Source organism: Eufriesea mexicana, unplaced genomic scaffold, assembly GCF_001483705.2.
Source record: "Eufriesea mexicana isolate 0111107269 unplaced genomic scaffold, ASM148370v2 scaffold2645, whole genome shotgun sequence".
NCBI classification, from domain to species: Eukaryota; Metazoa; Arthropoda; class Insecta; order Hymenoptera; family Apidae; genus Eufriesea; species Eufriesea mexicana.
The window spans coordinates 76,815-102,614 of NW_016910703.1; the positions used below are offsets into that span (position 1 = coordinate 76,815).

General features: G+C 37.7%; 1 protein-coding gene across 3 annotated transcripts in view; it reads left to right on the forward strand.

Moving 5' to 3' along the window:
* The first annotated feature begins 102 nt into the window (after positions 1-102).
* LOC108550255 (RUN and FYVE domain-containing protein 2) overlaps positions 103-25,800 on the forward strand; it is a 38,245-nt gene continuing 12,547 nt past the window's right edge. Inside the window, exons 1-13 of one of the 3 annotated variants that reach the window (XM_017903961.1) lie at positions 103-292; positions 1,852-2,235; positions 3,008-3,186; positions 3,291-3,400; positions 4,019-4,226; positions 4,301-4,464; positions 4,546-4,708; positions 4,794-4,910; positions 5,082-5,222; positions 5,599-6,108; positions 7,648-7,748; positions 13,352-13,568; positions 16,559-16,816. In XM_017903961.1, the coding sequence (XP_017759450.1) occupies positions 103-292; positions 1,852-2,235; positions 3,008-3,186; positions 3,291-3,400; positions 4,019-4,226; positions 4,301-4,464; positions 4,546-4,708; positions 4,794-4,910; positions 5,082-5,222; positions 5,599-6,108; positions 7,648-7,748; positions 13,352-13,568; positions 16,559-16,816 (2,742 nt within the window). Of the gene's footprint in view, positions 293-1,851; positions 2,236-3,007; positions 3,187-3,290; positions 3,401-4,018; positions 4,227-4,300; positions 4,465-4,545; positions 4,709-4,793; positions 4,911-5,081; positions 5,223-5,598; positions 6,109-7,647; positions 7,749-13,351; positions 13,569-16,558; positions 16,817-25,800 lie in introns of those variants that run through there. The other 2 variants (XM_017903960.1, XM_017903958.1) reach the window with 2 other exon arrangements.

Sequence of the window (25,800 nt, forward strand, 5' to 3'; positions counted from 1 at the left end):
GCGTCGTTCCCATCGCTAACTGCGTGCGCACGCGAGAACGCATGAACGTAGGCAGCCACTCGTTGGCAAGCGCGCGCGCGAGCGTACAGTGAAAACGTAAACATGGCCGCGGAGAGTAGCGAAGGTTTGGCAATATCTCCGTCCGAGAAATCGTTAACCGGTAGCTTAGTGTCGGAAGAAAATGAGAAAAGTGTATCGCGATCACTGTCGACTTACTCGATACGGGAGGACAAGTGGCCGGATCTAGTGGTCTCGAGGCCTAGAAAACTGGACGCTTGGTGGTTACCGAGACGTAAGTACATAGCAGGATACGTGCATGTTTTCGATCCGCTTTCGGCGCGCATTTCAAAGTCGACGTTTCGCCGATGCCAGATGCGCGTGATTCAACGTCACCGAACGACGCGTAGACGTATCAGCGCGCACATGCCGGGTCTCGTTTCTTTGTCGAGAAACGCCTACTTGCGAGCCAACGCGCAGTCACGTGATCATCAATGGAAATATTACATGTGTTACATGTTGGACAATCCAAGAGGCAGGTTGTTTACCCACGTCACGATGGTCACTGCGCGTTACTGCGACTTCGGTTAGCCGTGAAACAATAACGAAAATGGAAACAAAAGAAAAACGAAAGAAAATTCCGACAGACGAGTAGCTCGGTGTTTGATTCTGTTAATCGCATATGGTTGCCTACTCGCCAATTGGTTACGTATTTCTTACTAATTACTGAGCTTTACACAGCGCCTCTGAGTGTAAGGCACAGTAAACTTTTTAATAAGAAAAATTCGCGTTTTCGTGGAAAAAGACAAAAAATAAAATAAAACAGTGTTTTGGTGTTCGAAGGATGTACTTTGAAATAATTTTGCAGATAAACTTGCAGATGATACTTTTGAAATAAAATTCCATTTAAACGAGATATTTAAAAGAAAATCGCGCGACCTCGTTTACGATTAATGCAATATATATAATGATCTCGTAATGTTATTTTGTTTTAACTATATTAGGATAAAATCACGGTGAAAGAACGTATGCAGCGCAGTTCCATTTACCGTGTATTATGCTCTACTTTACCATGTACTGTTTTATTGACACAGCTTAACCGTGGCAGATGGCAGCACGTTCTAGCCAGATAGCTCGAGCATGTGTATTGATTATCATAGGTGGAGGTATGGTCGGCGGGAGAATCAATATTACTTTTCGCCGGCGATTCAGCCATTTTCATCGTAAAATTTTTCGTCGCCAAGTGACGCACGGCATACGCGGTTTCCCTCGACAGTGAATCAGTCTCTCCGATGTTAAGCTCTTAAGAAACTAACATTCAGCTACAATGTAGCATCAAAACAAGTGCGGCCGATCTCTTTTTTCCGCTTTAGCCAACATTTTTTTTTTTCTTCGCTTTTACCGCAGTGTCTATATTTCCGTTTACTACGTATCGCAAAAACTAACGCTCTAACAGTTGAGAAACATCGGCGCCGGATGAACATCACGTAATTAACGTCTCAGACAGGACTGTGATTGCGATTAAACATAAATAAACATAAAGTGGTCAACAAACGTCTACTCGTCGATTCAACGAACGTCGGCTAAATTGCATCAGTGAAACGCATTGACAAGAACAAACCGTCTACTGAAAGGATTAAAGTGACATCGTCAGTGGGCAAGACAGCCATTAGATCGAGGATCGTTACGAAACAAAGAACGATCGATCGACATTGTTCAGATGACATAAGTTCGCTTCTCTTTCCAAATATACTGACATTCATCGTGTCAAAGTACATTCGTTGATGTGATCGATATCAAGGAGAAGGCACCGAAGCCAAAGTACAAGAACTCCGGATTCGGAGTAGCCTAAAGGGATCCATTGTCACCAACGGCCTTCTATGCGGCAAGAGTCCCAAAACGGTCTGAAGAACAGGCCACTGGGAGACCACGGTGTGCAGCACAGTGGGGTCATGCTTGAAGACGACATGGCTGGCGCCCAAGATACGATATACCTGTGCAACTTCCGTGTGTCAGTCGACGGCGAGTGGCTGTGCCTGAAAGAGCTTCAGGATGTCGAGTTCTCGTTGCAGGACTCGATGCATCGGTCGCCCTCGCCACCGCTAGCTTTTAGTGGTATTGATCATCATCATCATCATCATAACGATCATCATCGCCAGCAACAGCTTCCCGTTCAGCAAGAGCTTCGCGATATAATGCCACCAAGCCCACCGCCATTGCAGCACGTTTCCAGCTTGTGTCTGTACTCGATGTTCTTGCACTACTCGCTTCATCTTCTCTTTCTCCACCCGTTCAGTTGGAACACGGGTTCACACAGCGTTGCACCAGTCGGCTCTGATCGCGATCGTTTTCTTCGTCGCGGTGACCAGGACGAGTTCAAGTTTCCACGCTTTCGTTATTTTTCTTTTCCGATTCTGCTGCTCGGTCTTCGTTAACCGAAATTGTTCAACCGTGAAATCGATCCCCGGGGAAATTCATTCCGGCTAGCTTAATTTATTCGGGTTCACCGGAGACTCAGTGGTAGTCGAGTGTAACGGAAATGGATCAGAAAGTGGATCGGTTTACAAATTAGAGGCATTTCTCGTGCGACTTATTCTTCGCATTGCTTCTTTTTAAGGTTTATCGTTATTTTTGAATCGAGTTCCATGAAATTCGCGAGCAGAATTTCGAAATTTATACGCCGGAATTGGTTTCCTCGAGGATACGACTGGTTTCGTCCCGTCCATTTTTATTTTTATGGTTTCCGTGGTTCTCGAGGGCACGTATCATAGAGTTTTTCTATCTGTCATCGAGAATTCCTTTATTGGCGCAACTTTTTCTTTCTTAATAATTTTACGTTGCGCTTTGGCGACACTCGCATACTCATACCATCATTTTCATGCTCCCGGGAAGAATGTCTTAAATTTTAAGTTTCCAACGACAATGATACGAGTACCGTGATTACCGTGATACGAAGATTTCTAACATTTTTGTCGTTTTTATCTGGATCAAGAACCTGTTGTTTTTGCAGCACGTGATCCAATGATCATCGAGAGGAGTAATCTCGTGAATATTTCGAAATTAATCGTGAAGGAACTGATCGAAACGTCCTTGAAATATGGTCGAATGCTCGACTCTGATCACATGCCACTGCAACACTTTTTCATCGTTCTCGAACACGTACTTAGGCATGGTTTACGACCAAAGAAGGTAAAGGACACCTTCCAACTGTCTGAATATTGATTTATATTAAACGCAAAACAAAAATTCCAAATAATAGCAAAGGAAATGGCACTAACTGCCTTCGATTTCAGGGTCTCCTTGGACCCAAGAAGGAGCTTTGGGATATACTTCAAGTCATTGAGAAATATTGCCCCGAAGCACAGGACATTACGTCCAGTATTCGTGATCTACCCACTGTTAGGTATAACCTAATTCTGTTTTTGTATTTACCTATTATTTCGTTTATATATACGATAAGTTGAAATTTAGTTATTTAAGTTGCCATCAATTTTAAACGATACACAGCAATTTTTGTTACGCGTATCTCAGAGTATTTATATAATTTATTAATTTCATTTGAAACGGAATAGAAAACTAATTTTTGGTATCGTTTCGATTTTAATTTTTACACAAATTTTGCTAGAAATATACTCTCGGTTTCTTACTGTTAATAAAAGAGAAAATATCAAATTCGCTTCGGTATAGTGATTTATTCGAAATTTCCAAATTTCACTAGATATCCAATTTAACGAACAACTTAGATCATTGGTAACGTTGTCAAATTTCGTTTGTCATTTTTGAAGATACAAATTCTGTGGAAATTGATCGAAATTGCAAAATTTGCGAGACTTATCGTGGTAAAACAGGAATCTTCGATTACTCGTAGAACTAGATCACGCTAAATCTAATACTGTGTGCACACATGTATCGTGTCATTGAATGACGTATTTGAGAAGGGAAATTAGATCACCCCTATTGGTTCATGTCCCTGGTGAGTTCCACTTGACATACGGTTTATTGACCAGGCTGACCTTTTCAGGACTGCGATGGGTAGAGCACGAGCATGGTTACGCATGGCATTGATGCAAAAAAAGCTTGCGGATTACTTGAAAGTTCTGATCGATCACAAAGAAGACATACTGTCGGAGTATTTCGAGCCTGACGCTCTGATGATGAGCGAAGAGGCAATCGTTATAATGGGCTTGTTGGTGGGCTTAAACGTAATCGACTGCAACTTTTGCGTAAAGGTCAGTCGTACGTTTTCCACTTTGACCGTGGGTTTGTGTAATAGCGGCGAAACTGATTGCAATTGTTGGCACAGGAGGAAGATCTCGATTGCCAGCAGTGCGTAATCGATTTCTCGTTATATCTGCGGAACAGCAATCATATACCTGGCGAATCTCCAGACGACGAGCTCGAAAACGACAACATGACCACTGTTCTCGATCAGAAAAATTATATCGAGGAACTGAATCGTCATTTAAAGTAACTATGTCTCATGCAACGATTTATACGAATTTCTGTGATTAAAGAACCCTAGAACTTGTACTGATACGTGGATTTCAGCGCGACCGTAACGAATCTTCAAGCCAAAGTGGAATCCTTGACAACGACGAACGCTCTTATGAAGGAGGACCTTTCTATCGCTAAAAATAATATACTGTCGCTTCACGAGGAGAACAGACAATTGAAGAAAGAGTTGGGAATTGAGATCAAAGACACGAACGAGGTACGAGTTTCGTTTTCACGTTTAAAGAGGTCTTGTTAGCGATGAAGTCTTCATGGTTGAAAGCGAAATTTTGTTCTGGTTTCAGAACGGGAAAGCGCCAATCAAAATCACTGAAACGACGACGGAGATTGAGGAGTTGAGAAGTAGATTAGAGACTGAAAAGAAGCTACGGCAGGAATTAGAAAAGGAGTTAGAATTACAGGTGGATGGCAGATTTTTAATAATCACTCTGGATCCGTTGCATTCGTATCTTTTAATTTTCTTTCTTAATCGAGTATTTGAAATTTCTATATATGTTACGTATTGAGGAATGAATGTTATTTATGGCGGAGGTTAGAGTTGGAGAAGTGATTGGTTAATTTTTTGTGAGCAGATTAGTATGGAGTCGGAAATGGAAGTGGCTATGAAGTTGCTGGAGAAAGATATTCATGAGAAACAAGACGTGATCATATCTTTGCAACGACAGCTCGACGAAATCAAGTCAATTAACTTGGAAATGTATAAAAAGCTACAGGTGATCACTCGTATTCCTTTCCATGCGTTAATCGCGACGCAGGATGCTTCCTAAGTTCAATCGCGGTCTTTTCATCCTCTCGGATTATTTGATTTTAACGTGGAAATTGATGAATTTTTCCCGACCATCGATTACGAGGCAGATCCTCGTCGCGATTATTATTTCTTCCTGTAATCTCTTCTAATTTATGTCTTCTTTTATCGTATTTCCATTTTTGCGCTGTTTCTTTTCCTCTCTGCTTTAATTTCGTCAGCTTTTCAGATTTTAGCGAACTTTGATTCCACTCAGACAGTTTAACCGTTTATGATCCCCTTTGCCACGCTGGGGTTTGGGTATTTTTCCACGTTCCTTGTTTCTGGAAATATTTCCATTATAGGAATGTGAGCACGAACTAACGCAGAGAGGCGAAATGGTCAGCCGACTTCACGCGAAGACAAATCAGATCAGCAAGATCCTGAATAATCTCGAGAAGTGGAACCATAAGAACAAGGAGGGGGAAAATATTTGTAGCCCTACCACACCGAGCAGTGTCTCGAAACCGATTACTAATAAGACCAGTCCCACCTCACCGTACCGTTATTCGTCTGCTGACAATGTCTTCGCGGTTGATTATCAGCAGCAGCCTCCTAATAATCAGCAACAGTCAGCTAACCATCACCAAAAACCGACTAATAACAAGCAAATGTCATCCACTAACAATCACCAGCAATCCAATAATGCTCAACAACAATCTCTCGTTAAGCTATCAGATTCTGCCAATGACGTTGGACAGACGAGGGTTGATGAACAACAAAATGGCGCTAACGACAAGGGATCGACAAAGCCTGATAACGTAAAGCAGAGTAAACCCAGTGGTGAGGTTTCAGTGGAGTCTTCGACGAAGGAGAAATCGACTGCATAAAAGAACATTGTCTTTAAAGAATGGTTTTTATACTATGCATCTTCACACTCGTTTAATATTTCGATTAATCAAGAGCGTGTAGAAGACAACAAATTCTTTATACAGACGTGTTCCTGAAATGTCCAATGACATTTTCAACAGTGTCTCTATGTATATAAGAGTAGTAGCGTATTTGCATATTTGTCGATCGATACTTGTGTACATAGTTTATCAGATACGATTTCATTTCATTTCCCGTAGTTCCATTCACGTATCTCGTTATTTTCCTTAAATACCCGAGTCTGTAATTTCCTCTCGATCTTGGTTTCATTTTAATTTTAGTTCCTTTAATAGACTCGAATTTATAGATCTTTTGTTATTTTCGAATAAGTTGTATCATAAACGAAGAATCCTACATGTTGATTAAGTTAGTAGATATTGACTGTACCGTGTACTTGAAGCCTAAAAGCATAATTGTTACGATATATTAAGAAAAGGATTTACATTTATAGTTGTTATTAATCCGAATAGAATATTATTGTGAAATGTTGTTGGATCATTCAGAAGCACTGCTACCATACATCTTATGCTAAACAGCTATATCAAACTATCACTTAGACCTTTCACAGGGCAGAACTTTATATACATAAAATGCGTAGAATATTATCGAGAATTAAGCAAAATATTCGACACTCAACTATCTAGCAAGTCATGCATCAGTATGCTTTCAATAGAACACCTGTCGCGGCGTGTTTCGATCGAGACACTCTATGAAGTTAGCTGTGCTCTGTGTTACGGCATAGTATTAAGCTGTTCAATAAAATTGCTATTGTGTACACAGAACTACCGAGGACAATAACGTTAATCCATGTTTTTCGTATCGTTATTTTCACAATGTTCGATCCTTCTGCTGATCTTTTATTAGATTCCGACTATATTCGTGACTCTGTCCGTAGAGTGTCTCTGATACCTGACTTCAATCCATCGTGGATCAAACCTTGTATTCTAAGGAATGTTAATCATCACGTATCACATGAATAGCAATTTTTCTGTCAATTCGAACAATTCTTTCGTTAATTCGATCGTCTCGAAGATACGTTCACTGAACAGAGTTTGAAGAATTCTGACATTTGTTTATAAAAATTTAGAGAATTCCGTTATTAGCTTATGGAAATGAAAATTTTTCGTAAATTGTCTGCCACGAACGCAACCAAAGTCTGTGTGCTACCTGACGATTAACATTCCATTGGAAATCCATCGAAAACGAAATTTAAATTGAAATCATGTTTGGGGGAATCGAGAATCCACATTGCATGATTTTCGACCAACTTCACTTCACTTCATGAAAGAATTGCGTCGTCTGAATCTTTTTAGAGAGCTGTTTTATATTTACGATTACATTACACTGGTACAGGCTGAGCTTGCAGCTACGCTATACACGTACTCTCTATTTCTAAGTATTATGTGCGATTTCAGGGATATTCCTTTAGTCGAGAAATACACGAAACGGTATATTTCGGCATTTTACTGAAACAGAGTTTATTTCAGGAGTGCGAAGGCTCGCTTAAGCATAAAACAGAACTGATCACTAAATTGGAGGCTAAGACGCTATCGATGACTGAGACCATCCAAAAAATGGATGAGAAGTATGTTTATTTGCCTTTTATTACTGTTAATTAATTTGTAAGCACGACTGACCAATCGGTTTTAGATTAGGTACGACACGATCGCTACTTTGTTAAAGTCAATACCAACAACCTATCGTCCTTATCTCGCTTCGCGGGTACAATCGTGAACTCGCAGCCTTACGCCATCATTGTACGATTTTCTTGTCATCGTCCACGCGATCCGCATGACCAAGAAGAAGGCTCTGGTACCCTGAAAGCTTCACGCAGCTCTATCAGTTTCTAAAGGAACCGTGTGCTATCCGAATACCCACCAATTTACATTCTCACGATTAATTCGAGGTTTGATCAACAAAGCTGTCGATCGTAAATTCTTCTTCGCGCGGAGGATTATCGAAATGAAACGAACCGAAACGAACCGAAACGAAACGAAACGGAATAGAACGGAACGGAACGGAACGAAACGGAACGGAACGGAACAAAGCGAGGGAATGATTTAAAATTTTTCTCCGTTACTTGGTGATAGGGTAAAATAGGAAAAACGGAACGGAGCGGAACAAAGCGAGGGAATGATTTAAAATTTTTCTCCGTTACTTGGTGATAGGGTAAAATAGGAATTTTCGAATACCAAAGTCTTCTTACGATTACCATGGTTCCATCGGTACTTTTGATTTTCCAAAATCTTGACACCACGATCTCACCGAGTCCCGTGTTCTCCGCGTACCCCGGAAGAGCCCTATAACGCAAGATATTACTATCTTCTATTAACGTCGTTAAACGTTTTAGCATTTACGTACAAAACTTAGTCGTGATAAAGAAATTGTCCGTAGGCCGTCGTTGCTCGACGATCATCGTGCGACGACATCGAGAAACGATCAAGCCCGACGACTGTAGCTAGAGGTGATTTATTTTTACTTAGGCGTCGCGAACGCGGTCTGACATAGGGTAGATTAGCCGAAGGCAAACAGCGTAGAAGAGATTCATAACTTATCGTTAACGGAGATCTTGCCAAACCTTCAACTCAACGGCTACTCGATTATGATTATTAAGTCTATATAAATATAAATATATAAATATATATACTATATACATATTATAAATATTAATGTTATAGCGACAATTTCATGTTTACCGCAATAATTCATAGATTTATATCTCGAGTCGAGCAAACGAATCGTTAATGTGATTATCGGTTGCTATCAAGCGAGCAGGACACATAGGAGTGTCGACACTTGCGAAGTACACTTTATGTTAATTGCTCGTCGATTATGCAGGATCTTCTGTAACAGGTGGTGCAATCTAGAAGAGGGTGAATCTACGTGGAAAAGTACGCGAGAAATGCGAGAGAAAATTTTGACACGTAAGGCTTCCTTCGCGAATATTTTCATGTTAGGTACTCGCTAGTGCGAGTGCACTTAATTACCTTTAGATTTAACGAATCTCGCTATAGGCTATACACGTTATTCGCGTAATGGTACCTAATGGTAACAAAATTCATTTATATACTAGTAATTAACTTCACTTAAAACATTATTATCGGAATATCACTTAAAATGTTACTAAAGTATAAATATATATATATTTAAGTATGTGATAATACTTATTACGTAAGTGTAAATGTAGTTGTATACATAGTAATATTTGAATATTACTCGGAAAACTTTCAGGAATTTTTCCCATTCTCTTAAATACGCGATGCTATATTTCATTGAAATTTTTATAAGCAAAGTATAACACGGTCTAGTATTTTACTTCGTCAAACGTTGAAATATTCTTTCCTTTTAATTGCTCGATATTCGCGTGAAACTTCCATCGTGTGTGCAAAAATTGCATCGAGAGTTAATTGCGTGCGTACCTAACTAAAACCAATTTTTCCAAAAATAAAGCCTCGTACGAAAGAAATTTCTTCCACGTTCTTGATTCATTTTCTCGTAGCATCGGCCACTGTCTAATTGTGCCGCTAATTACAGGACACCCTGTATGCTCGATCGGTGGTATCTGGTCAATTAGAAATACGGATTACACGATACCTCGTATTTCAGGAACTGACTTGCGATCATTTTTATCGTCCCTTTTCTCTACACTGTACCCGCTGTTCTTTCGCCCCATGAGCTCCCAAAAAGTTTGTCTCTTTTTTGCTTTTATATCGATGAAATTGTTTCTCGACTGTGTATTCCTCGTCGTTATACACGGACACTGATATACACACATATATACACGTACACATGTACACACCGTTTGTGTCACGTTCACGGAGAGACTTATGAAAGAAACGTGCCATGATATATCTTTATATAAATATAATTATGTATAAGCATCGAGTAATGGTCTTTATAATGCACCGAGACACCTGTGTGCTTGTATATCAATGCAGCGGAAAATAAATTCATGAGAGAAGATAGCTTGCATTTAATTACTCTCGTCTCTTCATCATCGTTTTGCACCCAAGATGAGACATTTTTCTGTTCAATTAATTTCCGACATTGTAATGTAATCCACGGTTTAATCTTTGTCGTTAAAGGAAGAAGCTGTGCGTATAGTTACGATCTCCTTTATCTATTTCTTTGTTGTCCTAATTTTCTGCAAATCTCACTTAATTCTTTGCACTCCTATAATTATTTCTATTCGCTCGACTAGATGATCTAGGGCACCTTTACGGTGACAAGATTTTTGCAAATTTTCCAGATTTATTTTAGGGCGTAGTCATGTAATATATAATTGATTTTCGAGCTTTTTTTAACTCTAGTTTTAATAGAAGAGTTAGTTATGCACTATATATGTGATTCACAAATACACTGTTTAATTTTTACAGTACAGTTCTTATTCTCCTGGTATGAGTATTAAGATTGAAGTCTAAATTCGTGAACCATTGAGAGGATAAAGATTTCATCAATTTAGTAGTAGTACGTGTTTTATTCAGTGCAGTTTGACGATTAAACGAATTTTAATTTTTATGATATAAGAAAAGATACGTGATTTTTAAGTATTTCTTCCAAGATGATTGAACCCAATTTTTCCTGATCACATTGAGGACTAAATTTCTAATTGAAAAATGTTGACTAAAGAGTCCTTTGTTCTAGGAACGTCGATCATGGCGATTTGAATTATATTTTGAACCAAAAGTCTACTATAATGCCACAATTAGCATGGTTGGAAAATATCGTCTGAAAGTTCGCAATTATAGTTTAGCTAGCTGAAGACGTCTTAATATATACGTGGTGACCCATTTAAATTGACCCGCTTGTATACCTTCGATATCGTTAGTGGTATTAAAATATAAATCAGAGAAAAGTTAAGTAATTTTAGAGAACTAACCTGATATGAATTTCCTTTATAAATATATTTGTAAATATTTTATGTGTACTTTTTTAAACTGCTAAATTAAAATAAATATAATAATTAAATTCAATATGAGGTATTAGTGTATACCATAGATAAAATTTAAATTGGTATTTAAAATTACCTTCTAGAGTTAAAAAATGGGTAGGAGTGGAATTTAAAACTTCATTTGAGTGTTTAAAATTTCAATTGGGTCGAGTTTAAAATTTCTTTCAACTAAAATGAAAATATCTTCTAAAATATTTTCTTTTGACATAAATGATATATATAGTATAAAGGTTGGCCTATGACAAGTGCTATATAGGTTTGACAAGTTGCACTAATTACTGCATTAAAAATATGCAACTCCATATTTAAAAAACAAAGTCGAAACATTTTTTAATACCTACCACTAACACTAACGAAGCTCTTCGAATTAGTCGATTTAAATAAGTCACTCTATACTCTATTCTCTAGTAGTTCATTGACCTCTATCGACAGCTGCATTATTTTTTACCCATAGTATTGACACCAGAAATTTCATTTAAAAAGAGCAAGGAAGGGAAGGGAAGAAAATTACAAATATGAATTTATTCGTACAATAGCGTTACATACATTTTCATCTTTGTCGAAGAAAACGAAATCGAACAACGAACTGCACAGTAGATCAGTGTCCCCGCAGTGGCGCTAGTGGAGTGCAAAGGGTTAAGTTTCATTTGATTTGAAACGTTGAAACGTATATAAGCGGAGATCCATTAGTCAAGCTGGCCTCGTAATTTCTTCGTTACGATTAATTACAATTTTTGCATGAGAGCGACGAATTTACGTTGAAAGGTAAGTCGAGATCTTGCAGCGTTAAAGATTGGATTATGAACTACGGGTGAAAAATAAAGGAGCAGCGGGGAACCGACATTTTGCTGAATTCGCTCGGGGATTATGGTATAAAGCCATTAAAAAAACATCCTGCCTGTTTCTTCGGCCGGATAACGGTATTCAGTCATGAATAATCATGACGAAAGTTTCAACGAGACCTCGAACTAAGTTACAGATCCTTGTGCTTTTGTAACTTCCTTTTCTCCACGGGAAGCTTAGCATTTCTGTAAACTCCGAGTAAGCGAAACTGCATACCCCAGTTTCCCAAGCGAATTTTGTTTAAACGGACGGCCGCATTGGTTATTATAGTAATTTATTCGTCCTTTTGTACCGCTCGTACCCGGAATAATCTCTCGAAATAACATCAGAAAATTCTGTCAAAGTTCCGTCATTTCGTTCGAATGCGTTGCCTCGTCGCAATTTAATTAGGTTACCTAAGCTGTATCGGTATTAAATGATCGCAAGACAGTGCCTCGAATACGAATTTTGCAAAATTCATTGCGCAATTACCTGTAAGAGTATCGTCAAAATTTTCTTTCAAATTAAAACACATTCATCATCTTTGTCATATCAAAATTTCAATTATACTTTCATAAATTCATCAGCCTCATCACGTATAAAATTACTGTCACGCGTTACTGTTCCCTTAAATTATTTTACCACTATATTATATTACTTTCTGTCGAAAGTTCTATCTCGATTTTAACTGTTCCATGCTTAGCTAATTTCAACCTAGTCTTGTTCGAATTTTCGTACACAGTCTTGCCTAGCTATGTACAGTTGCTCGTGAAATTATTAGAATGTTTGTATACCGAACTTTTGATACATGGGATATACAGCTCGGACTTTGAAGAGAACGCTGTTAAAGTTAAGATATCGATGTGGGCACTTTCAAGGAACAATTAAATAAAATGATCCTTAAAAATACAGAATTCTCTAGACGCGATTATAAAAATATTTACAAAAATATTTTTAAATATTATATCATACAAATATTACAACATAAATAATAATCTCATACTGTTATAATAATAAATATTACAACATAATTGTATTAATATTAATTAATTGCATATTAATAATTATGCACAGTCTTTAAATATTTCACGTTTCACATATCCTGTACCTATCACTGAATTGTTTTCCAATTTTACCCACACAGGCTTGCATCTTATCTCAAGCACAATACTATCTTCAAAGTTTCGTGTCCATCGTGCACATTTCACCTGTTCAAAGTTTGCAATGCTGGCATTGAAGTACTTTCCCGAGCGACTGTACGTCGTGTTATTTTCCGCAAAATTCTCTCAACGCTGTTAGAGTGTCAGTCGTCGAAATTTTCACAGTCTCTTGATCGTTTTTCACGAATATTAGAGAGAGGGAGGATATGGTAATGTGTCCGAGATTTTTGAGTATCAGCGATTTGACTTGATCAGGTGCAAGGAAATGAGCAACGTGATATCAGGGGCAGTGGAGAAGGCGAAGACTTTGGAGGCTGAGGCTGCCGAGAAGGAGGCGAAGGCGAACAGCGTCGAGAGGGAATTGCAATTCGAACGCGAATGGAGAACATCCTTGCAGAAATCATCGATCTCCAACGCCCAGAGGATCTCTCAATTACATCAGGAGATCAATCAGTTGAAGCGGGTGTCCGAGGTACGTTGTGTGTCGGCCTCAACTTCGCCATATCGCGTGCACCAATGGCTTCCTAACTGGATGACCAAACTCTGAGATGGTATCTTGATCGTGTTTGCCAATTGAAATAATATTTGTAATTTAATTATGGTCACTTACGACCACGAGATAGCATCGTACGAAATTTCTTTCTCTCGTCGTGATCTCGACCAAAGTACCATATTTATTTAATTTATTTAATTATTGAATTAAATTTTATTTAATTTTATTTAAACTTTATTTAATTACTAGTACAGGTAGCCTTCCTACAACACGGCATCCTATAACACGGTTTCGCTCTAACACAATAAGAAAATTGCAAAAACCTTTGTACAACACTATACTTCTATACGAGCAATGACGACGAAGAAGTTTATTAAATTAAAGTTGCGTTAAATTAAAATAATATTTTTGTTTTTGTTTTGTTTTGTGTCGTACATACGTTTATATTTTTAATAAAAATTAAGTTGTTTATGTAGAAATAAAAAAAGAATTTGTTTTTAGTAAGTTTTCGAAACGTAACCCCCCCTTTTCGTACTGGCTCTGGGTCTTATACAACACGGTTTCACACAACACGGCATTTTCTAGGAACCTATCTACCGTGTTACAGGAGAGTCACCTGTACTTTATTTACATTTAATTATATTTAATATTTAACACATTATGGCCCAAGGTCGTGCAAACGCAATATTTTGCGATTTTACAATTACCACGTTAATAATTATTTTGCATTTAAGTTGGACAAGGATTATGAAAGAAACGATATTAAAACGGTCAAACGTTTTAATTTACAATTTAAAAATCGTCTTGGCCTTGTGCCCTTAATGGGTTGAAGTAGATTATGCGAGGAATTAGCTCCTTCGGGAATTATTAGGATCTAAAATAAAATTAAAATAAAATTACTCTTTAACGCTCTAACGCAATGCTTTGTCCAAAGAACGATCCTTTAAATTTCTCCGCAAATTTTTCCTTTTTTCTGATAGAATGGTAAATGAATTTTGCATTTCGCGTGCGCCAGAAGCTACACGAAATAATAGATCGAATAACGAATTACTGGGGAAATGAACGCAGAGGGGAAAATTTTGCTTTACACCGTATTATCATCAGAATCGAATACCTCGTTATTCTTTCGGCAGATTAATAATACAGATGCAAATCCCGACATTTAACGTATCCAATTTCATCTATTTTTTTAACCGAAACAACGGTGGCGGTAATACAAACTGCAAACACGATTCATCAAAAGAAAAGTACAGCTATGGAACAATTCTTCGAAATCGAAAATAAAAAAATTTTATTTCCATGCAACGAAACAAGGCAAACAAACTCACAGTTTGGTCATTGATTTTGATATCAACCCTAAATCGAACGCCATGGCTTCGATCATCTATTCGTATTATACCATGTAGGAATGGAATGAGGTACGCCCCTGAAAGAGAGTCAAGAGTGTTTAGGCTTAGAACGAAAGTGACCACGTGCATGAGAAAATCGAATGTAAGGGATGTTTATGACAGAAAAGTTTACGAATGCGTCCTGTGTTTGAAAGATCTGACCTACCAAGGTCGCGTAGGGAATGAAGTGATCAAGAAAGAAAGCCTGAGTATGAAAAAGGACAGAGTGCAAGGTTTAACCCTTTGCAATCAGTCACCATTTAATCAGATGCTAAAGATCGTTGTTAATTAATATTTAAAATTTAAAATTGCCCAACGATGCGTGGAATATCGAGGTAAATTCTACGCCTCACAATTAATTTGCATTTCTTATTTACCGTTTTGAAAATATCGTCGACTTTATGGCAGAAAGTCTCCGAATTACTATATTCCTGTAACGAAAAAATTGCCATGTGCAAAGGGTTAAATGAAGGTGCAAGTGCGCGGGTGAGTCAGTGTATCAGTTTCAATTTAGCGTGTCAGTTTTGAAAGTCAATTTATGAAAGTCAGTTGTCAAATGACCCCTTATGAAATAAACCTAGATTTTTCGAAAAAAATTATTAACTTATGAAAGGAAATAATTCGCGATTTTATTTCGATGCATAATAAAATAATCAAACATGTATTCTTATTTTTACAAAAAGGGACAGAGAGAAATTAAACAAGCAGGTAATACAAGAATTTACAGAAAGTCAGATGAGCGAAGAAAGTAACAATAAATGTACAATTATGAAGTAAATTTTGAAAGAGTCATTTTGTGGTAATGGTTGCGTAGATTTTTAAATATATATATATTGGAATGAGTGGAACAAGTATGCATGGGATTGAAATATCTAACGAATTCAGGTTATTATGATAAATGAGTATGTATGTAATGATCGAGGTGTTGTGTGAATTGTGTATGTTAATGTAATGTATGAAAGAAGAAAGAAAAAAGTTGCAATTGAGTATTAATAGAGAGAAGACGTTTGAGCATGTGATAGTGATAAAATAATCAATATTTCAACCCAATATTTGTGTTTGATAATCTTTGTAATTAAATAAATAATTGTTCTTATTGTTATTAAATTTCATGCACCACTAACACATTTGACCCTGCTTGGTACACGTTTAGTGTTAAGAAAGATGAGAAAAGTGTGTCCATAGCGAATCTCTCTTGCTTCATAGCTAGTCAGCGTCATTCTATTTACAAGCTTATTTTATTCCATTAAGAAGCCAACGATACTATCTCGCGTCAATCCAACCAAAAACGATCCTACGTACCATATCACCCAACAACAACAAAAGGCTTTAGCATCCTCGATCGATCTTCCAACCATCTCGCTCCGCCTTCTCTCTCCCATCCTGCTTCTCTGCATCAATCTTACCAAACTTCTTCAGCGTCTCGCAATCGGACCTCGTCACTAATAGTCGACGTAGCTCGACTCGCAATCGCGCCGTCTAACAAGCAGGGTGTAGTGGGCGGATAGAAGGAGAGATCCGGAAGAAGGTTGGACAAAGTTTGGAGGTGTGGAGCGTGTAATTCGAAGCCGTGTGTTGCAGAAATACCTGGCACTGCAGGAGAAGTATTACGCTCTGAAGGAGATCTGCATCGAGCAGGAACGAACTCTGGAGGAACTTGGGGGACAATTGAGCGCGGCAAAATTGGCGGCCGTCGAATTACGGGAGGCCGCTGACAACGCTCAACACCATCAGCAGCAGCAGCAGCAGCAGCAAGAGGGTGCAGCGACCTGGGCGAACGATCGCCTGGTCACCCAATGCAAGAGCTGCAACCGAGAGTTCAACATCACTCGTCGCAAGGTAATCAAACTTTTTAATTGCCCTATACGCTTTCCGCCTCGGCTCGACCGCCTCTTTCGTTTGGCCCTTGCTCGTCGTCGCTGTCCTCGTCGGCCTGTCCTCGTCCTCGCTGTCCCCGTCGTCGTACAGAGATTGGTCTGGCTGAAAGGCCGGGTCCTGGCGCGCTTAATCGTTCAATTATCCTTTGCCACCCTGAAAATTACCGGCTCCAACCGGTCCAGATTTCGCACAGGCTGCACACAGCCTGTTCGAATCGGCATGCACGTACGTTCCGCCAGACCAGGCTCACGGAGTCGAGAGGTTTTATCGCGGTGGTGGGACTACGCCTCTTCTTGCCCTCGTCCAGCCTCGAAGATCCGAATCGCGTGCACCAACTGGAGAACTTTGATGCATGACAGTTCTGTTATTAGAGATAACACGTTGTATCGGGCTGTGTTAGGGCTTGCAATTACAAGCGGCCCCGATCCTCGTTTGTTGCTAGCCCGTGCCCTTCCTTCCTTCCTTCCTTCCTGCCTTCCACAACCGACGGATAATTGAAGAGATTTCGCCGTGGATTTTTGATTAGATCCTATCGTCAGTGGGAGACCGACGGAACATCGGGACACGTGCACAACCGGGTTGTGTACTTTTCTACGTGTTACGCTGCCCGGCAAATTTTAGTGCCTCCTGAATATTGCTTCAAACAGCATTTCGAAATTTTTTATTTCAATGTTGCTATACCGGTGGAGATAGCGACGTTTCGATTCGTTTCGAAGAAACGAAAGGTGGTTACAAATTCCATTAACGTTACCAAGTTCAGTTTCAATGAGGGGAAAAATTAGATCCGACGTTCTTATTATTTCATATTCCCGATATTGACGATGATTATTTATTAAGAAAGTGTGTGGTTGGAAATGAATGGAGAAAGCATCAAAGATGCATATGCTCTCAGACGCTGTCTCTTATTCAGCACGAAGGAATAACTTGTTCGAATATACACTATTAAACGGTATTTTTATATAAAACGGTAAACTCGTTTAATATTAGAATTCGAAATTAGATTAATTAAATTTACTGTTCAAACATACGCAAAATCCAATGGAAACATCCATATTCTTCAAGAAAATTAGTCGATATAAAAATTCGTGTACCTTCTTTTACAATTACGGTTCCATCCATCGAACAATTTCCATATAAATAATTTTTCTACACTTTTAAAACCCGGAAAAATAATAAAAATATTCGTCGTATATAACCAAATCAGACATAATAATTTTCGATAATTTACTGTTCAAACATACGCAAAATCCAATGGAAACATACCTATTCGCTCAAGAAAATTATTCGATATAAAAATTCGTGTACCTTCTTTTACAATTACATTTCTATCCATCGAACAACTTCCATATAAATAATTTTTCGACATTTTTAATATCCAGAAAAATAATAAAAATATTCGTTGTATATAACCAAACTGGATATAATACGTACACTCGTTCGAAATATTCAGTAAATATTCGGCGAAAAAATGTTATCTCGAGAACGTCGATCAATCGTAAACATCGTGTGTCGTTATGGCGCGAAGAAAAGTACGAGTTTCCCTCTTTACCTTTTTTCGAGCTGAAATCACACAGAGGCACGACACAAGCATTTAAAGTATTCCGTCGCGATCAGATCGTTTCGAGGCGCACAGTTGCGTGCATTGATAAGGAATGCATGCATTCGTCATACGGAATATATTCCCGCGGCCGGAATTTATGCACGGTCGGACCTTATCGAAATTTCGCGGACGTGCACGATAGACACGATTTACTGGAGCTTCTCCGGACGCGCCACTAATGGCGCCACTGGCCATCGCCTTCGTTAAACGTTGGGAAAAGATTCGAGTCGTTAAATCTGAGAGATTCGTTGTTCCTTTCAATTCGAAGGAAGTTGTTATAAAGGAAGAAGGGATCGGTTCAATTTCTACCTGGAGAAGGCATTCAATCAGCCCTGATAAGCATTCAAACGCTTTCAGTAGGGCCTGGGAAAGACGAACTGAGATAGAGCAAGATGGCGGACGAGTTAATGAACAGCTGATCGCATGACGCGTTTGTTCTATGCGTTTACTTTATGAAACTGTCTTTATTTATTGCGTCGAAATAATTTACTCTTTTCTTCCTTTCTTTTTGTTAAGAATTTGAGACTTCATATGAGATTTATTTTTATTATGCATGCATAAAGAAATACTTTGTTTCGTAAAAATAACTGAAAATCTACTAATTTTTGATCCAATGTTTCTTAAGATGAGTTAAGATACGATTTTATAATCAGTGAAATTTTGTTTTTCTTATAATATAAATAGAAAATAATATTAGATTGCTTTTATTCCGGATGAAATAATCGTACAATATCGATGCTCGTGTCGAATAGAAATTAGAATAGTCAGCAATTTTATTCTCGAAAATTATGATATTTAATATTCGAACAAATCTATGTCAATATTTTTCACGTAGACTTTGCTGTCGTTAGTAATTTCCGAAGCCTCTTCACATGCCAGTGCCATTAATTCCAATGCAGTGATTATTTTTCATAGAACGACAAAGTGAATATTTTACAATTTAATAAAATCAATTAACGATTATTAAACTTTTCATTCGTGATTACTGATTCATACGTTTAAACGAAATTCGAAATACTGGCAAATGAGCGGGACGATAATAAAGGTAACTCTGATTCGAGAACCAATCCACGAAAAGCTGTGAAATTTTAATGGAACAGCCGTGAGCCAGACTTTTCTCTTTATAAAAATGCTATATCAGATTATATTTTTCGTTTCTTGTCATTATTTATTTAGCAAGGATTATTTCTCAAAAGACCTTTCGATCAATGAAATTTCCAATAATGCGTTTCAGTTACACTACGTCATTACTGAACATTTATGTGACACCATCAAAAGGTGTTTTCTCTTTTTCCTACTTAAATAATTAAATGGCGTCAACGAAATGGTAAATCATAGATTTATACCATCATTTATATACTTATTAACTAGTCTGTTTGATATAATATTCGTTGCATCTCGGCGCCTTTTATTACCTCAAATAAATTTATGTCCAATAATTATAGTAATTTTGATTTTTAGCAAAATTAGAAATTTTATGTTTCGTTATTGAAATTATTTATAAATAGGAATGTCCATATATGATACAATTTATTGTATCACTAATTGTAACAAACGCAACATTAATAATAATTTTATCATTAATAATACGTTAAAAACGATAAATCTGTATGGGTTAATTAGCAACGATAAATATCCATTAGTTTCTAACCATTTATTATCATGGTTTATGACTTCTGAATAGCGTTATCGTAATTATTAAACTAAAATATCGATCATTCTGCGATGTTATATGGTTGTCTCTAACACATGTAACATTGAAGACTAATGAAATTATTTTTATATTGCAAAATTGAGAAATCTATAGGACGATGCTAATGTATCATTTGTATACAATTATTACACGATTGGTTATTTTAAAATAATTACTGAAATAATTATTCCAGAGAAGATAACACTTCACCGATTTCGATGCGATTCAAAGTAATTTCAACTTTGATATTTTCCCCAATTTGTAGTGACGCTTCAAAGGTTAGGGATTATTAGGAAATGGAAAATTTATTCGGTTTATTTTTAGTGGATAGCTGTATTACAGAAAATTGATCTGAAAATACAGCTTGATTGAGGAATGCAATTAAATTTTGACACAACATTTTGTCAAGAATTAATTTATTTTTTGGTACTCCTAAATGTAATCAAGAAATTCGGAAAACATATTTCTATGCATTGTTTTCCTTTCTCGAAAACATTCAAATCGATTAAAAAATTCTCAAATATAGTTAAAAAACAAAGGATATTAGGTGTATCGATTTTAATGGTTTACCTAGAATATTTGCGTTCTTTTGCTCAAAAGGTTTATCTAATTTGTATAAATTTTGAATAAATTTTAATTTATTACTAGGTTGCATCGTAATATTTTATATTCCGATCTCTTGAGTACTATGTAAAAAAGTATCGAATAAATATAAAAACTGATACGTTTGAAAAAGAAAGAATACAAATTAAACTAATTTCTATATCAATTTGTTTTACTAAACGAAAAAATTTTTAATTAATAGGATTGTTACAATTTCTAATTTTACTTCTTCTGATATTTTTTGTTGTATTTTGCCCAGTCAAATCCTTTGCATAACAACTGATAGTGTGTATCTAGAGCTTTTTTCGTTTTAAATAAAAGGACACGAGCTTGAGAAGAGGAAAAAAGGCGGAATTCCTGGCAAGAAAGATCCTTCTTTACATTCTGGAGATAAGCTGGATGTGTCTTGTATACAAGATCATTCTAAAAACTTGGCTGTAGACACACTCTAAGTCGAGATAGAGAAAATATACAGGAGAACACGTTCAATAGCTATGATGATGATGACCTGAATTTACGACACAGAGAAAAGCACAAATGCATTCCATGACTTAAATAACAAATACCGTTTAACGAATAAATATATTAGAAATATAAAATGTTTAAAAAATTACTAAATTCAAATTGTCCGATTTGTCATTTTTGTAATTAAAATACCAACGCGAATTAAATTATTCGTTAGAAATGTATTTTAAAATTTTATTTCGAAAATTCTTCAAACACCCTGATTGTCACCGTATTGATCGAAAAGTAATTAAATTTTGCTTGTATATGCATGTACTTATCATTTTATTTCGAAATTCAACAAATCAGAGATGAAATATACGCACGCTGTAATTCGAAATACGAATTATAAAAAGCCGGTATAATATTGCGGGGAACATTAGTCGCCATCGAGAATTCGGTCAGTAAATACGTCCTTTGACGAAGTGCATCCGAAGCATTACATTCTGTACATGCATCGTACGAAGAAATCTGCAACGGAGGTAGTTTCCATAAACCTTCTTCGGACAGATAGATTTTTGCGGATTGACAGGAAAACATGTCAGTACCGAGAATCAGGTCGTAGGAGCTCCGACCGAATATATAAATAACAAAAATACAAATTTCCACGACGACAAAATAAATCAATTGTCAGTCGTAACTGAAATTGAATCCCATAAAAAAAAGAAAAAAAAAAAAGGAAATAAAAATAGGAAGCAATAGAATTTTTTGATCAACCTAATACATACCTAGACCAACTTACAACAACAGCAGCACACTCTACCACAAATCAATTCTGCATTGGGTCTCGTAAATTTCATACCCCCGATCCACGGTAAGAACAAAATCGAAAAGCGAGAGAATGGAACACTTTCATCATTTCTGTGACACTGTCAGACCACTTCGCTCCAAACCTCTTCAAACCAACAACACACAGCGATTCCCGGCGAACCCAAGTACTCGCGCAGCTCTGCTAGAACCAAAAGTTTCCATTCCACAAACAATCATAACCAACGTCACCCGGCGATTCACCGGAAACGATCACCTTCTCTCACAGAGCAATCACATTACTGCACCATCACTCTTGCCACCACGCATGGACAAACACACGGACACGCACGGACACCGGCGCAAAGCCGTCGTGCTCGGTGCATGCACGTTCGGCATGCATATTCAGAGCTGACGTCCCGATAGAGACGTTGCTTGGCCCGTGAAGCACATTTAGACCCTGCTTTCTTCCGCCCCTTTTTTCTTCTCACCCCCTCAGCGCCCCCCTGGCCCCGCGAAGACACGGGCCACCGCGAGGGGATGGGCACAGGCTGGTAAGTTATTGCATAATAACAAGCCAGACTCCGGGATATCCTTGTTACTCATTTTTCGCCACGCGCGTGTATTACCATACTGTTTAATATAGAATAGGCCAGCCGAGCGTGTTCCCCGTTGTCGGTGGACAAGAGCTGTCGGTCGGTCGCCAATGTGCTTCACGTGGCTCCCTCGATGCACGACTTTCCTGAAAAACCCAAGCGAACGCAAGCTCGCGTACCGCACTTGGCACATGCAAACCCATGCAAAACAATAACCCCTTCCCGCACCCCTGCTAACACTTCACGTCAAGATGGCGGAATTCTTGTCCGCCTGCGTCAGGGTTTAGCTGTTGTTTCGGGGTTCGTTGGGTTACAGCCTATGGTGGGATGATGGTTGGATGGTTGGATGAGAATTTGGGTCGTTGGAACCCGGATTTCAATATACAATACGGGTTCTAGCAACAAAGCTACGTTCGAAAAATACAAGTCGGAGGAGAGGAACTGAACTGACTGAACTGGACTGAAACTGACTTTTCGCAAATTTTGTGGGTGCTTATATAATGCCAGGTTTTGGTGGGGTGAAGACGACCATTGGCCCTTGGAGAAAGTGGGAATGAGGCAATTGTTTTTGGAAATTGGCCTGCGTTTATCAGCCAGGTCCTTCTAGTGTCTAAGGGCCAACGAATCGTTAGTCATCCAACAGGGTGATTATGGATGGGATTTGCTGAACAGTCGATTGGTTACGAGGGTTTAGGATAGTTCAAGGGTGTTGATAACAATGTTTCGATTGGTATGAATGCAGGGATATACTTTGATTGGCAAATATAGGGAATAAAGGATGTTATTTAATTCTATTGGGATTATGGGTAAAAAGAAATAACTGTCTGTATTTTATAATTATCTCTAATCTCCCCTAACCCATTCGAGACGGCGATTTTTTTCGAATACGGTCCCCAGGAGCGACTACTCAGAAAAACTGATAAATGCTCATTGTTATTATTGCACACACGGTGTGCAATCGGTCTTGAATGGGCTAAGGAAGGTATATCTCAACTATTCTAACCGTTCGCGTAGAGAGTTAAAACTAGAATGTGAAAAAAGGGCATGCGACTGCAGCTCGTCCTGGTCCCCTAAATCTTATCTAACGCGTAAAATAAACACTTCACGCGCTCCCGGAACCTGTTCGGCGCAGAGTTTAAAGATATATCTACTTCTCCTGATAGATTGATTTTTGTATATACGTTAAGATGTATCTCATTTTCAACAAATTCCAATATTTTTATTACGAGCTAAAGAGACTTGGGAGTAAAATACAAACTAAAAGATTAGACTAGACAGATTAGAACATTGCACGAGCATAGTGCCGTACGCAATGTGTTAATATACACATATAAATAGATAGAGCTTTTCTTCAGTTATTTACGTTATACAATCATTTTTATATTTATATTAACACTAGATTAACGGAACCCGTCAATTTGACGGAAGGGTTGCTCCAATTATATGATGGTAAAAAATTGATATAATATATAATTATTTTTAAATCAAACTAATCGTTAAAGAAAAGGGCACGTGGTTTCCTTTCCTTGTCAATTTGGCAGTTGTCCTTAGAAATAGGTATACAGATAGCGTCAGTAAACCTAGTGTTAAATCCATAAGCATTAAACCTAAGTTTCAATCGTTCATTTATATAGGGGGCTCAATAAGGTCGGTTCTTGGGATGAATTGTACCTATTAGAAATTTGATTGGTATCTATCTCGAGATTGGTTTGCCAGATAAAGAAGAATATAATAAGAATTTAAGAATGATTATTAATTTACTGCGTAACTTATCTTTACTCGCAATGTTCTCCATTTAAATAACATTAATGATTAAAATGATGTCCTATATCTATCACTGATACCAGGCTATTTTCTGATTGTTCGATTAAAACCAGTGAATTCTTAATATATATCATCTAATTATCCGAAAAATAAAATTGGACATTTCATGAGAGTTTTCGTCAACCCTCAACCCCTTTCTACGGCTTTTAATATTTTATTCCAATTATAATTGCATTTCATTCGTATTCGCATAATTTATACGCGAAAATATATATATGTATATACGGCGTGTTTGCAATTAATTTTCTGTTGATTGTATGGACTGAGAAGCTGAAACGAAAGTAGTCTGGATTTTTAATTACCTTTTACTGTCGAATAATAATTAACTCTGACAATCCAACGAATAGACAATCTCTTGCTCGAAAATATAGTATCGTCGATTTAAAAATTCTTATTAAATTTTTCATGGATACTTGCCGAAGCTCTGCACGAAATTTTCCACGATCCCTGCGAAGAATATTTCCACGTGTAATCGTTCCGACTAATAATCGATCCCGAAGCTACCGTCGATGCACATGCGTTGCAGCAGCCAGATGTTAGGACGCATAAATTGCAAATTGGAATAAGAAGCCAGCATCGTTCGTAACGCCAAAATGGCGCCATAACGTTGCATCATCAACGATATCGATTCGTGCACAGATGTTAATAAGTGAAACACGTAAAGCACCTTGCGTGTCGTAATATAAATACAGTAACGACCACTGTCTGCAGGCTTCCTATCTCTTATTTCCTCTCTCCAAAGAATTATTTTTCGCATGCATACCACGCGCAGATATGAATATTACGCGACCTTAATCTCCTCGAGTTTCAAAGATACTTCGTCCCATCTTTGCATTTTTAGTAAAGTCTACGTGTCGCGTTTGGATAAAATATTTACATTACAACTGTGTACAATATCGATTATTCAATTCCATCGAGTATTGAACAGGCATAAAACGCGTGACAATCCAGCCAAGGTACATTGAACTTATCTTCCATTTTGCAAGAAATTTTTAAATAAATGCTATCTTAAATTAAAATTTAATTCTCTACTTAACGGGCCATGAGTCTAAAACTGGGTACGAATTGTGTGAAATACTAAAACACCGTGTTAGTAATGAAAAAGACGTAGTTTTCAATTAGCCTTAGTTAAATTAATCTCCTGCTGCTGTAAGAATTTTTCATGACAACAGTCGGAGAATTTCAGCATGCTTTTTGAATGGGTAAGTCTTCGAATCAGACATGTAAATTTCTATACATACGTACATACGTATAGAAATTTTTCCATTTTCCTTTCTCCATTTTCTCATAAGCGAAATCACAGCAGAGGCAAAAGGATGGCGGAGCATTTACGGCGAATATCGAAGTCTGAAAATAAGGTAGATTCTTAGAACACGGA